Source organism: Clupea harengus, chromosome 23 (assembly GCF_900700415.2).
Source record: "Clupea harengus chromosome 23, Ch_v2.0.2, whole genome shotgun sequence".
NCBI lineage: Eukaryota > Metazoa > Chordata > Actinopteri > Clupeiformes > Clupeidae > Clupea > Clupea harengus.
Window position 1 is genome coordinate 15,957,210 of NC_045174.1, and position 12,500 is coordinate 15,969,709.

The window sequence follows — 12,500 nt, forward strand, 5'->3', positions numbered from 1 at the left end:
TGCACATGCTGCTGTCCGGCTCGCAGGACGGGTTCATGAAGTGCTTCGACCTGCGCAAGAAGGAGTCCGTCAGCACCTTCTCAGGTGGGTGGCGAGAGCGTCTAGACACACATAAAGACATTCTCACACACACACACACACACACACACACACACACACACACAGAAATACATTCACACTCACAAACACACACACATAAAGAAATCCACACACACACACACGCATAAAGAAATTCACACACACACACCTCACTCGTGAGATGGCCTCATGAAGTGCTTGAATGGGTAGACTGTGAACAAACACACACGTACACAGACATATAAACACACACTCGCGAGACTTCATGTAGTCCTTTGACCTGTGCTAGAGGGAGTCTGTCAGCACCTTCTCAGGTGAGTGGGGAGTGTGTAAGCACAAACACAGACACCTCTCATATTCACACACACACTTGTAATACAGCTTCATGAAGTGCTTCAACCTACACAAGAAGGGGTCCAATGCCACCTTCTCAGGTGGTCAAGGTCTGTGTATACACACACACACACACACACACACACTCACACACACTCTCACAAAGACTCCAGATGAGTCTGTCAGCACCTTCTCAGGGGTGCAGGTGTGTGTGTATGTGTGTGTGTGTGTGTGTGTGTGCAGGAAAGCTTTTTGAAATGTCCTGACCTTTCTTAGAGAGAGTTGGCCAGCACACCAAGTCTTGGGTTACAAGTTAGGTCAATAAGTGCCTAGAAAAGGCATTTATATGAGCCTCTGGACTAGCCAGTTACAACACACATTAAGGTTCCCAGATTCAGACATGCTTGTTTACACGTGTGTGTATATGTGTGTGTGTGTGTGTGTGTGTGTGTGTGTTTTAGGTCAGTCGGAGAGCGTGCGTGACGTTCAGTTCAGCATGAAGGACTATTTCACGTTTGCGGCGTCGTTTGAGAACGGTAACGTGCAGCTGTGGGACATCCGCCGACCCGACCGCTACGAGCGCATGTTCACCGCCCACACGGGCCCCGTCTTCTGCTGCGACTGGCACCCGGACGACAGGTAGGGGTGTCTGTGTCTGTGCCTGTGTCTGTGCCTGTGTCTGTGCCTGTGCCTGTGTCTGTGCCTGTGTCTGTGTCTGTGTCTGTGTCTGTGTCTGTGTCTGTGTCTGTGCCTGTGTCTGTGTCTGTGTCTGTGTCTGTGTCCTGACGGCTATGAGTGCACGTTCACGCTCACAGTGTTCCCGTATTCTGCTGTGACTGGCACCCAGACAACAGGCTGGTGTGTGTGTGTGTGTGTGTTTGTGTGTGTGTGTGTCCCGACCACTAGGAGTGCTCCTCTCACTGTTTATCTCTCTCGCTCTTTCTCTCCTCCCTCCCTCCCTCCCTCTCTCTGTCTCTTCCCACTCCATCCACCTCTCTGCAGGGGCTGGCTGGCCACAGGAGGGCGGGACAAGATGGTGAAGGTGTGGGACATGACCACCAACCGTGCCAAGGAGGTGTACTGCGTGCAGACCATCGCCTCGGTGGCGCGGGTGAAGTGGCGGCCCGAGAGGAAGTACCACCTGGCCACCTGCTCCATGATGGTGGACCACAACATCTACGTGTGGGACGTGCGCCGGCCCTACATCCCCTTCGCCACCTTCGAGGAGCACAAGGACGTTACCACGGGGATCGTGTGGAGGCACCAGCACGACCCACAGGTATGATACACACACACACACATATACACACACACACACACACACACACACACGGAGAGATAAATGCACTACCGGTCAAAAGTTGGGGGTCACATAGTTGGGGTCCTTGTTTTCCATGAAATCACACATGAATATATGAGTTTAGTAGGACATATAGCAAAATGAATAGGAAATAAAGTAATTGACAAGGTTTGAAATAATGACTTGTAATTGAAATAATAATAAACAGACTTTGCTTTCATTTCATCCTGTTTTTATGTTTTCTTATGAAACAAGTAAGTTTCTAAGTGACCCCAAACTTGAACTTGGTGGTGTACAGACAAACACATGACCATCTCCACAAACACACTCACATACACCATAAAGGTGCACATTCGCCATCTTCAAAGAATAGGTTACAACACGACCTTCGTTATAGTACACATATACACGCACTACACAGACACACATACTCACACTTACATTTAACCATCTCTGGTTACAGTCAGAGTTTAGGCAGTCACATGTAAACCAATCGAAGCCAACTATGCTCAGTTATAGTCCACATAACCATACTGTACACGCACACACTCACAGACACACACACACACACACACACACACACACACACACAAACACACACACACACACACACTTCCATCAGGGTTATAATCAGTCATGGCTGGGTCAGGTCAGTTATTTCTACAATCAGGGTTTTGGCAGTTTATTATTTTGTCACACACACATTCTTTAACCAAAGTTACTGATAGGACCAGCATGAATCCCAGGCCACACACACACACACACACACACACACACACACACAGGTCTCACAAAGCGTACATTGTGTGAATCAGCATTACATGTAGGCATGAATCATACCAGAAGTCCAGTCAAAAGAATTTAAAGTTAGTTATTACTCAGTTCTTTCAGAACTTTCCAGTTCTGAAGGAAGATACTAATATGGTCATGATCAGGGTTCATGAGTTCATGATAACTAGACAGTCATCAAGTGATAAACTCAAATGATGAACCACCATACAATGACATGGAAGAAATGCTAAATTCCCAGTACAGCATGACACCACACCTCAAGTTAGACTATAGGGACTTTTCTTGGGAAGTTCTGTGGAAAAATGTGTGAGCCTCTCTCACGGTGGTCGGATAGACGTTGTGAACATACCCTCGTAGCCATCATCGTTTTTTTATTTCTAGCATTGCTGAGTAATGAGTCATGAGTCATGAGTCGACTCGGCGCTGTTGAGTAACATTGGGCTGTCATGCAGTGGTAGCATGTCACATGACCAGTCTGCTGTCTGAGTGCAATGGTAGCATGTCACATGACCCGTCTGCTGTCTGAGTGCAATGGTAGCCCGCGGGTACAGAGCTGTGCTGTGAGAGAACCTCACTGCTAGCACCCAAGGGTTAGCCTCTTTGCTAGGTCCAAGGTTGCGATTTGGACTCCAGTGCGGGACTTTGCCATCACACAATGCAGGTTACACGTGGCAGTTTCATTTACTCTCTCTCTCTCTTGTTTTGTGGAAGTGTTTCATTATTCTGGAGCTTAATGGAGGGGTTGTCCCTCCATGATGAATGAATAGGAAATATATAAAAATATCATTGATAAGATTATAGAAATAATAATTGTGTCCTTCATGCTGTTTTCATGAATGGTAGTGTACCATAGATAGGATTTCCATGGGTTTTTGTCTGGAATTCTCCATCTTGAACTCAAAAATGAGGTGACGTATATAAATAGTTCTAAGATGAGGCTGTAAACCTAAAATCCAACTGCCAATAGAGACCAATACATTTATGCGAGCTCCACATCAAAAGCACGTAGCGACGATTAAAGCAACGTAGACTGGCAACTATATCCATTCAATATGGCCTTTGCTGAGCAGTGCACAGTGATATATGGGGTCAAAGGGCATCATAGAATGGGAGTACAAATTAGGGCGTTATTTTTACAACCTTAATAAAAACCTTTCACCGTTCACCCTTACTGCTGTAGTAGCATTCAGTCATTGTTAAAGAGTCTTTGTCCCTAATTATTTGTCTCTGCGTTTGACAGGTCCTGTTGTCTGGCTCAAAGGACAGCACCCTCTACCAGCACGCCTTTAAAGACGCCAGCCGCCCCGTGGACCGTGCCAACCCCGAGGGCCTGTGCTTCGGCCTGCTGGGCGACCTGGCCTTCGCCGCCAAGGAGAGCCTGATGGGGGGCGAGGCGGGCCGCAAGCCGGGCTACCCCGGCGGAGACCGCCGCTACCCCATCTTCTTCTTCAAGAAGCCCGACGTCACGGAGCAGTTCGCCCAGGTGTCCAGTGTCCTGAGTGTCTTCGAGGCGCCCGCAGCGGGAGGGGGAGGGGGAGGGGGAGGTGGAGGTGTCGGGGCGGGGAGCCGCATGGATTGGTTCGTGGATACAGCGCGGCTTTACCTGTTGAGTGGAAAGCCCTTCGCCGATCTTTGTGACCACAACGCCAAGGTGGCCAAGCAGCTCAACCGCCCACAGGTGTGTGTGTGTGTGTGTGTGTGTGTGTGTGTGTATGTCCAAATTGAATGTGTTAATTTTGTCCAGTCATGACTCATGGGACATTTCGGGTATATTCAGGGCCCTTATACAGCCAGTTGTGTATTGTGTTTATTTCATTGTTTATTGTTTGTTTGTTGTGTTTGAAATCAATAGTCTTTGTAGAAAGTATGTATGCTGAGGTTCTCCTGTCCAGTTTAGTGTGTGTGTGCGCGCGCGGGCATACATGTTTTTCAATGCATTACTGAATTGAGGAGTTTTGTGTCTTTCTGCAACGAAAATAGTTGCGTGTGGGTGCATTCAATTTAAATTTTCTCATTTTGTCCAGTCATAGATAATTGATTGTGTGTGGGTGTGTATTTGTCTGTCTTTGTGTTTCACTGTCTTTATGACTGCCCTATTTAAGCCCTGTATTGTGTGTGTGTGTGTGTGTGTGTGTGTGTGTGTGTGTGTGTGTGTGTGTGTGTGTGTGTGTGTGTGTGTGTGTGTGTGTGTAGGTCTCCACTACATGGACCATGCTGAGGATCATGTTCTCAGAGCCAGCCAACATCAGCAGCTCGACCAATCACCTTATGAGCAAACTGGGCACCCTGCCACCCCTCCTCAATAGGTATGCTCTCTCACCTCTCACCTTTGACCCTGACCTTGTTTACCTGCCAGCAGCTCATTCACAGCCTCTTTTTTTAACTGGAGAATTTGTATGTCTATACAACTTGGGTCAGTCTATTGAGGTATCCAGTTTTACAGGGGACATATGAGTCATTGTGTGTGTGTGTGTGTGTGTGTGTGTGTGTGTGTGTGTGTGTGTGTGTGTGATGGGGAGGGGGGGGAGGGATTAGTCTGTCCCGTACTGCATCTTAGTAAGTGGTCTGTCCCTAGAGGTGTTTTGTTGTGAATCAGAGTTGTATTGGAATCCTGGCACAGATGAAGGTTCCGGAATCGTTGAACTTTGCACCACTTGACACATTGCCCTGCAGAATGACTTGAAGATCTCTGCATGAGGTCCCAAAGGCTTAGCACAGAGCGGTGTGTTGGTAGGATTGCCATGGCAAAGGGATGTGTGAATACTGCTGTCAGGAGGATGCAGTGGTTTCCATGGCAAAGGGATGTGTGAATGCTGCTGTCAGGAAGATGCAGTGGTTTCCATGGCAAAGGGATGTGTGAATGCTGCTGTCAGGAAGATGCAGTGGTTTCCATGTAGTGCTTTTCCTCCCACTGATGATGTGTTTGTGCCGGTGTCAGTTTCAGCATGAAGGAGTTGAGCTCCGGCCTCAACGAGAGGAACAAGGAGAGCAGACAAGACAACATCCACAGCCTGGAGACCAACATCAACAACAACGATGGTAATGAAACAAACAGACACACAGACACGCAAACACAGAGACACACACACAGACACACACAGACACGCAAACACAGACCTTTGTTTTTGCTCTTACTCATGTCACCCTTATGTCTGTCTTCGTTACTTTTGGCCCTTTTCTCTTCTCTACTCTCTCCTGCTCTGATTTTGCCCTTACTCATTTCTTTGTCATTCTTCTTCTCTCTCTCTCTCTCTCTCAGTGGAGAATGAGGAGACGGAGGGCAGTGAGGGTCAGGCTGAGTATGTGTTTGGAGACGCAGAGCTGGACGATGATGACCTCTACTCCATGGAACATGACAACCAGACCGGTGAGTCCGTCATCAACATTTTAAAGGATTATTAAATTAAGACAACTTGAGATATAGGTTACATTATATATGCATACAAATGTGGACATTTACAATTGTGTTTGTTGTTTTTGTCTTCATGTGTATGTGTTAACCCTTTCTGTGTTTGTGTGCATTTATCTCTCCGTGAGTGTGCGTGTGCGTGTGCGTGTGCGTGTGCGTGTGTGTGTGCGTGTGTGTGTGTGTGTGCGCGTGTGTGTGTGCGTGTGTGTGTGTGTGTGCGTGTGTGTGTGTGTGTGCGTGTGCGTGTGCGTGTGCGCGTGCGCGTGTGCGTGTGCGTGTGCGTGTGTGTGTGTGTGTGTGTGTGTGTGTGTGTGTGTGTGTACGCCTCCCTCCACAGAGGAGCCAGAGTACACCCTCCCCCAGGAGGCCTTCCCCCTGCGTCATGAGATCATGGAGCAGCCGTCGGCCCCCGAGCTGCTGGAGAAGGCCGAGTCCCCGCACGTGAGCGGCAGCGAGGCCGAGAGCATCTGCCTCACGTCCTCCGAGTCCATCAGCCTCATCTCCGTCTCGCAGCTGCTCTTCCCGCCGCACCTGCCCCCCACCTTCTTCGGCCCCGTCGTCAAGGAGATGCTGGCCTACTACGCCGAGCAGGGCGACGTGCAGATGGCCGTCTCCGTGCTCATCGTCCTCGGCGACCGCATCCGCAAGGACATCGACGAACTCACGCAGGTGTGTTGTCTTTTTGCTGCTATGCACCTATGTGTGCACAATCACTGTTTAAGTGCGGGATTATGTGGGTGCGTGCGTGCGCGCGCATGTGTCCGTCGGTCGGTATATCTGTGAGTGTTTGTCTGCTCCAGTAGACTATGTTCTGCATTGATCTGCTGCAATAAAACCTCATTGTGTGTGTGTGTGTGTGTGTGTGTATGTGTGTGTGTGTGTACAGGAGCACTGGTACATGTCCTACATTGACCTACTGCAGCGCTTCGAGCTGTGGAACGTATCCAACGAGGTGATTAAGCTGAGCACGTGCCCGGCCATCGGCTGCCTCAACCAGACCTCCACCACGCTGCACATTAACTGCAGCAACTGCAAGCGCCCAATGAACAACCGGGGCTGGATCTGTGACAGGTAACTACGGCAACGAGCACTGCCACGCCCTGTCGTTAACTTGTGTTACTTAGATGACCTGAAGGCCCTCCCCCTCTCTGCCTGGTTCTGTAAAATGGAAAATGTATAAAATAATGACTCATTTATATATTATATATATATTTATGAATTAAGCAGACACTTTGACCCCACTTTCTGTTAAGTGCTTCAGTTACTGTGTACTTAATACTTAATTAATGCATAAGTATCATTGTATGTTTTATGTTAGTACATATTAGAAGATGGACTTGATACTAAATGGTACCAACACTGTCACCCAGGGTAACTTGTAACACATATACGTTAATGGTTTTATTTGTATGATTGTTCCATGGGATCTCTGGCCTTTGCTGGTTCTAATGGAATTCCAGTCCACTAGAACCAGACGTTCTAGTGCAGTGGCTTAGGACAGATGGGAAATATCTGCACCGTGTGCTAGGGTGACCCCTCACCTTTGCCGTTGTCTCTCTTCTCTTCCTCCCTGCCTGTAGGTGCCGCCAGTGTGCAAGTGTGTGTGCGGTGTGCCACCATGTGGTGCGGGGCCTGTTTGTGTGGTGCCAGGGCTGTGGGCACGGAGGGCACCTGGAGCACATGGGGAGCTGGCTGCGTGATAACACACACTGCCCCACAGGCTGCGGACACCTGTGTGAATATACCTAACACACACACACACACACACTCACACGTGTGTTATACACTCAGTTGGAAATTGAGTGTGTCGCCAGGAGTGTAGAGTTGGTTCACCACGATGCTGCTGTTGCTGTTTTTTTTTGGGAATAACCGCTGCTATTCTTAAAGGACAATAAAGGATGACACACACACTCTGCACACACAAATGGACCATCACACGCTACCAGAAATCCATGCACAAAACACACACACACACGCTGTCAGACAGACACACACATATACGCACCCGTTACTCCAGTATACATATCACACACACACACACACACACTTGCCAAACACAATCTCTTCTGAAGCCAATCACCTCAAAAGAAAGGGACTAGCTCTTTTTTATATTCGGACTGGTATGTGTTTTTACCAGCTGTCTGCCTGAGACGAGTGAAGCTGTTTCTATGTATGTAAATATGTGATTTCTGTATGAAGAAGATGATGAAGATGACGATGGTGATGATGATGAAGACGTGTAATAAATGTTTCCTTTTGCTGCTCTGTGCCTTCACATGGAGTAAGCTCACCGTCTCCAAGTCTAATGCTGCCTTCTAATTGGATGATAGAGAGAATGCGAATGAATGAATGAATATAAGTCGTATTCTTCCTTCAGCCCTTTGCTTGGCTAAAGTAAAAAAGAGAGAAAGGATAATTGGTGTACTTTTTTTTTCCTCACCATTTTTACCTCCTTTAAAAATATTCAGAGTTCTTTATTTATATTGGCACAGTGCCCACACTGAATTCACCCTGCTGGCTGCTCAGGATAAACAGTCAAACACAGCCTATGCAGCCTTAGACAGGGGCAGGCTCGTGTGTGTGTGTGTGTGTGTGTGTGTGTGTGTGTGTGTGTGTGTGTGTGTGTGTGTGTGTGTGTGTGTGTGTGTGTGTGTGTGTGTGTGTGTGTGTGTGTGTGTGTGTGTGTGTGGTCTGTTTGAGTACTTTGGAAAAGATGAGTGCCTGACTGAATGCAAGATATGTGTACGAGTCTGTGTGTGTGTGTGTGAGAGAGTGTGAATGTGCGCACATGTTCTCTTGACTGCTGAATGGCTGAATACATCACACACTTTTTCCACAACAGCACAAGCTCTGAGCACATGTTGGCCATCAAAACTGACGGGTGAAAACTCGAGGTGAAAGGGACACTTTTTACTCTTTTAAAGCTTCATCTTTTCATCTGGCTTTCATGTTTTTTTTTTACTTCCACTGAAGCAGACGTTACTCTGCTGAAAGATTCACAATCAAAGGTTCAGCAACGAAGAGCTGTGTGTCTTTTGGTCTCACTCGTGTCTGCTGTGGTACAGGGTTTAGTTCTGTTGGGAAGTCAGCATTTATTGAATCAATACAAATGAGGAAAAAGCTGTAACTAAAAGTTGTGCGTGTATAAAGAGACTTTAAGGCAACTAGCACCGGTATCATCTTCAAATGAATTTCCATTGTATATGGTCATGTGTAGGACAGATAAACACACTTGTTGTTCCAACTAGCCACCTAGGCCACACACTACGCAGTTCTGTGGTCCGAGTCGGAAAGCGTGAAAAATGCCTTCGCCATAACACATGAGCTGACATACAAACAAGCCTTTTTGTCAGTGCTAACTGTGCTGTTGGTGGTGTTTGGAAGGTTTTTGCCTTTTCAGAAGATAGATTGCAAGTTTTCCACCAGTACTCCTCACTGCTGCTAAAAAATACAATTGGGGTAGATATCAACAGCATGGTACATACTTTCACATGTCTTTACCATATTGAGACAATATAAATCAATTCATGGTCTTGTACATCCCACACGGTTTCTGCCAACTTCCATGCATGTGACCGTAGCCGTTTTATATACTCTGCTTTTCCTGTGTACAAAAGTCATAGATCTGTCCACCAAAAGGATTCATCTTAACTTCAAAACCTCCCGCACCTGAAAGCAGGAGCCATAGCGGATCCATTAGTGACTGATCACTCGTGCTAAATCAGCACTGGTTCACTACTACTAATCACTATTATAATTATTATTATATTAATTTATTTTTCTACTATTCAAGGATTTCATGTTCCACGTGTTGGAAATTGATTCACTGTTGTACATTAATATAGCACATTTAAAAACACTTATGTCCCAAACCAATTATTATTATTATTATTATTAATAATAATCTTATTTTATATGAGTCATTTAAAAAAACAATAAACAATTCATGCGTTTGCTGATTGTCAGAGGTTTGATTTCCCAGAACTGATGTCCAACTCCTGTGGTGTGTGTGTGTGTGTGTATCTGTGTGTGTGTGTGTGTGTGTGTGTGTGTGTGTGTACAAGTCAGTAACTGTTAGTGTTCACGTCTGTCCATGCAGACCCAAATTTCCAACTGGGGAAAGTCTATTTGGACCCGCCCCTCTATGCGAGGTCTCACTGTGATTGGTCCTTTTGGCACACCCAGGATGCTGTCCTCACTGTGATTGGTCCCGTGTAACAAGTGCACAGGTGTAAAAGAGAGCAGAAAAGCCATCTGCCGGTTTGTCATTGGCTGCCTTCAATCTCACTCTCTTTGTCCATCTTTTCTGATGGTCCTCTCATTACTTCCTTTTCCCCTCTTCTAGGATGCTCTCTGTCACTCGTTCTTCTTCTTGTGTTTAGGGTGGGAGGGGGTTGAGGCTCATCCTCAGCCAGTGTATCTGGGAAGAGAGTGTTGCGCTGTATAAAAAGCTGAGTAGAGTAAGGGGTCAGTGTTTGTCTGTTTTTAGCAAGTCTTTATATCATACAGTGTGCGCATATTATGTGACTGTGCGTGTAGTGTGTGCATATAGAATGTATGTCCTCTGTGAGTGGAAGAGTGTGTGTGTGTGTGTGTGTGTGTGTGTACCTTGTCCTTGTGCTGCTAAGACTCCTCCAAACTCCCTGGTCTTTCCGTACTGAGACGCCCGAGACTTAGCGACAATGCCTGAAGCTTGTGGGCTACAACACACACACAGTTCACACACACACACACACACACACACACACACACACACAAAATATTGATATTCTCTGTGATAGCTCACCTCTTCCCACCTCACACATGTGTCACTAACGTACACTGAGACACTCATTGACAATGTGTCTCATACATTTCTCACTGTCTATTGAAAAAGTCTGAGATTTACTCACCCAAGTCATCCTCACAAGTCTCCATCTTTGCTAACACCTCACTGGAACTATCTGTTACAGAGAAAGGGGGTGTCGGGGGGGGGGGTTGATAAAATAAAGGTATCCACGATGCTAACCTTTATATGCATGAACCACACACACACACACACACACACACACACACACACACACACACACAGTGTAGAATTAAATTACCCTCTGTAAGACTTTCCAGAATTTAAGTAAGAGAGAACCATTTCTTTCTTATGATTATTAAACCCACAGTGTAAGGCAGAGGAAGCGGGAGAGAAAAAAAAGAAAGATGGTGGGTTTACCGAAGCACCTCCAGCCATCTCTCTGGGCGAGCCAGACAGCTGTTAAATTACCGCAGAATGTCAGGGCCACATACAGGGAGAGCAGACGGGGCTGAACATCCCCAAGTGAATCCTAACAGCCAGGCTGTCCTCTCTCTTACACACACACACACACATGTGCGCGCACACACAACCAAACAGACTGACACTCAAACATGCAAACACCGAATCACACACACTCAAAATGCAAAAACAACAACACATACTCACACACACGCACACACACACACACACACACACACACACACACACACACACACACACACACACACACACACACACACACACACACACCTGTCCTGTCGTCACTCAGCTGTGCATGCAGCTGGCCCTGGCAGGCACGGAGCGTGTGCAGCGTTCCGGCAAGTTCTGCAGCGTTCCGCAGGTTCTCCTGCAGCTCGGCCCTGACGTTCCTCCAGCCCATCCTCTCCTCCATCAGACATCCCTCCATCACGGCGCGCAGCTCCTTCTCCTGGGCCACCTGGCCCTGCAGCGCCTCCACCGCCATGCAGCGCTGCACACACACACACACACACACACACACACACACACACACACACACATCACAATCACATTAATCACAAGTACCATGCACACACACACACACACACATTAATCACAAACACCACACACACACACACACACACACACATTAATCACAAATACCACACACATACACACATTAGTCAAAGCTGGATGCACGCAATTTGAAATGTGAAATATAATAACTTTCTGTGAGAATGTGAAAAGAAAAAGAAAAAAAAAAGAGTAAAGGGCTGCGATTAATATTATTACTACTACTATTAGAGCAAGGCAGTGCTGGACGGGGCAATGCCTCTATAACCCCAGCCAGGTCTGGTGGCTCTGTGGCGGGTACCTTGTGCAGCTGGATGGCCATCTCCTGCATTTCGGCCTCCAGTTGGTCAGCGTAGGACTGCTCTAGGGCGTCACTGGGCGGCCGTGCGTTACTATGCCAACGAGCAATCGCCGACGTCATCTTACGCTTTGGGCCGAACAGACTGGACAAGGGAGGTAGTGAGAGAGAGAGAGGTAGGACGAACGGTAAGGATGGGCGAGGCCTGCATATGATATTGAGTTGGGTTGATGGGTTGTCTGTGTGTGTAAGACCGTGTGAGACAGACATGGTAGAACATTTTTTGGGTTAATGGTTTGTCTGTGTGTGTGTGTTTGTGTGTGTGTGTATGGGTGTGTGTCTGTGCGTGTGTGTGTGTGTGTCTATGTGTGTGTGTGTGTGTGTGTGTGTGTGCGTGTGTGTATGTGTGTTTGTCTAAGTGTGTGTCTGTGTGTGTGTGTGTCTGTGTGTGAGACTCACGTAATGCCCA

General features: G+C 47.2%; 2 protein-coding genes across 3 annotated transcripts in view; one reads left to right on the plus strand and one right to left on the minus strand.

The window, feature by feature from the left end:
* Positions 1–5: 5 nt before the first annotated feature.
* On the plus strand, positions 6–8,207 carry wdr24 (WD repeat domain 24). Its single transcript, XM_031561331.1, has 10 exons — positions 6–84; positions 873–1,050; positions 1,414–1,690; positions 3,744–4,181; positions 4,697–4,809; positions 5,442–5,542; positions 5,763–5,870; positions 6,250–6,581; positions 6,799–6,983; positions 7,493–8,207. Exons 1-10 carry the CDS (start codon positions 6–8, stop codon positions 7,659–7,661), a joined length of 1,980 nt encoding a protein of 659 aa, XP_031417191.1. The 3' UTR covers positions 7,662–8,207.
* Positions 8,208–9,669: 1,462 nt separating this feature from the next.
* The window catches only part of anks3 (ankyrin repeat and sterile alpha motif domain containing 3), an 8,440-nt gene continuing 5,609 nt past the window's right edge, over positions 9,670–12,500 (minus strand). For both annotated transcript variants that reach the window (XM_012839225.3, XM_042703244.1), the window contains exons 11-16: positions 12,491–12,500; positions 12,035–12,176; positions 11,452–11,671; positions 10,805–10,855; positions 10,521–10,612; positions 9,670–10,332 (exon numbers count right to left, since the gene is read on the minus strand). The exon at positions 12,491–12,500 is cut by the window's right edge and continues 115 nt beyond it. In XM_012839225.3, coding sequence (XP_012694679.2) covers positions 10,536–10,612; positions 10,805–10,855; positions 11,452–11,671; positions 12,035–12,176; positions 12,491–12,500 — 500 coding nt within the window. In that variant the 3' untranslated portion in view covers positions 9,670–10,332; positions 10,521–10,535. The remainder of the gene's footprint in view (positions 10,333–10,520; positions 10,613–10,804; positions 10,856–11,451; positions 11,672–12,034; positions 12,177–12,490) is intronic.